This window comes from Aphanomyces invadans (assembly GCF_000520115.1).
Source record: "Aphanomyces invadans strain NJM9701 unplaced genomic scaffold supercont1.6, whole genome shotgun sequence".
Classification (NCBI taxonomy): Eukaryota; Oomycota; class Saprolegniomycetes; order Saprolegniales; family Verrucalvaceae; genus Aphanomyces; species Aphanomyces invadans.
Genome location: NW_008580151.1, coordinates 2,419,858 through 2,421,389, shown reverse-complemented (window position 1 = coordinate 2,421,389; position 1,532 = coordinate 2,419,858). Strand labels below are relative to the sequence as shown.

Sequence of the window (1,532 nt, the reverse complement as noted above, 5' to 3'; positions counted from 1 at the left end):
ACGGTTCACATAAAGTCGAATGGTTTCAAGTACATCAATGTGTACGATTCACAGAGTCTCAAGGGCTATCGTCAATGTTATCGAGTGGTATTCTTACAGCCGAGGAGAAGCTGTTGCTGTGATTCACAGGCAACAGCGTTGCGACATTACCGTCCAATGTCAACGGTGCTGAAGTTCACCCCCCACTCACCGACAAATCCATGTACGTCACTCCTGGTGGTGTTCACGTCCAGGAAAAATTTCCAGTTGACCAAGCCGATATCCACGATGGATGACGCGCCGGGAATTCATCTCGAGCAATCACAAAGCTCTTGCCCCTTTCATCTCATTTTCCAATTGCCACCATGAAGTTCGCACTTGTCCTCGCCACTGTCGCCGCCGCTGTCTTTGCCCAAGACGAAGTTGCCTCCAAGAAGTACCCCATCGAAATCATCGGTGGCCATGAAGCCCAGGTCGGCCAGCACCGCTACCTCGCCGGCCTCAAGCGCTCGGTCATGTCCACGTCCAGTTGCGGAGGGAGTTTGATTGCCTCCAACATCATCTTGACCGCGGCGCACTGCACCGGCAAAGGCTTGCATTTCGCCGTCGTCGGGACGCACTACTTGTCGGGATCGTCCGACGGCGAGCTGGCCGCGATCATCAAGGAGATCCCGCACCCCAAATACTCGGATTCGACCGAAGGCTACGACGTGGCCATCCTCATCTTGGATCACGACATCCCCGGTATCGCGCCCATCCCAGTGTCGTTTGAGACCGTGCCCGCCAACGTCAAGACGTGGGTCCGTGGCTGGGGCACCACGTCGTACGGCGGCACCCAGTCCAAGGTGCTCAAGGAAGTGAGCGTTCTGACGTGGGGCAACGCGCGGGCCACGGCTGCATTGGCGCCCCGCAGCGTCGACAACTCGATGTTGGCTGCGGGCGGCAAGCAGGGCGAAGACTCGTGCCACGGCGACTCGGGCGGCCCGCTGACGATCGAGGACAACGGAGCGGCGCGCTTGGTGGGCGTGGTGAGCTGGGGTCTCAGCTGCGGCGACCTGACCAAGCCTGGCGTGTATGGCCGTCTGAGTGCCATGCGCGACTTCCTCGAGCCGTTCTTGGCAAAGAGAAACTTGCGCGTGCCGTACGTCGTTGGCAACGAAACTGAAATGGCCGAGGTCGGAGATAACGTAGTCATGGACACGGAACATTTGTTGGCGGGCTCTAAAGTGGAGTCGGAAGGCAGCAACTAGATAACCTGTATTTTGTTTTCTAGTCTTAACTAGTCAATTGTGTCGGAGTTGTATTCTTGCGAATGTCACAACTTTAGGAGGTGTCTTAAGAGTTGTTGGGAGGGGGCTGGAGGGGTATGTGGGTTAAGTTCTTCCAACCACCAGGGCATGACATGTCATGTTCTTGTATGTCCGCTGCACACCCCGCGACAATTGGATGAGTGTTTATCAGTATGTATCCTAGAGTTCAACGTAGAAGGTTAACTTGTACGGCAATATTGTGATCACTCATTGCTTTCATGAGTTCGGTGGCCCAGTTGGAGT

At 55.6% G+C, this 1,532-nt stretch overlaps 1 protein-coding gene across 1 annotated transcript; it reads left to right on the top strand.

The window, feature by feature from the left end:
* Positions 1-254: 254 nt before the first annotated feature.
* On the top strand, positions 255-1,292 carry H310_04309 (hypothetical protein). The gene has a single exon (XM_008868612.1). The coding sequence runs from the start codon at positions 345-347 to the stop codon at positions 1,227-1,229; it is 885 nt and encodes a 294-aa protein (XP_008866834.1). The 5' UTR covers positions 255-344; the 3' UTR covers positions 1,230-1,292.
* Positions 1,293-1,532: the final 240 nt, after the last annotated feature.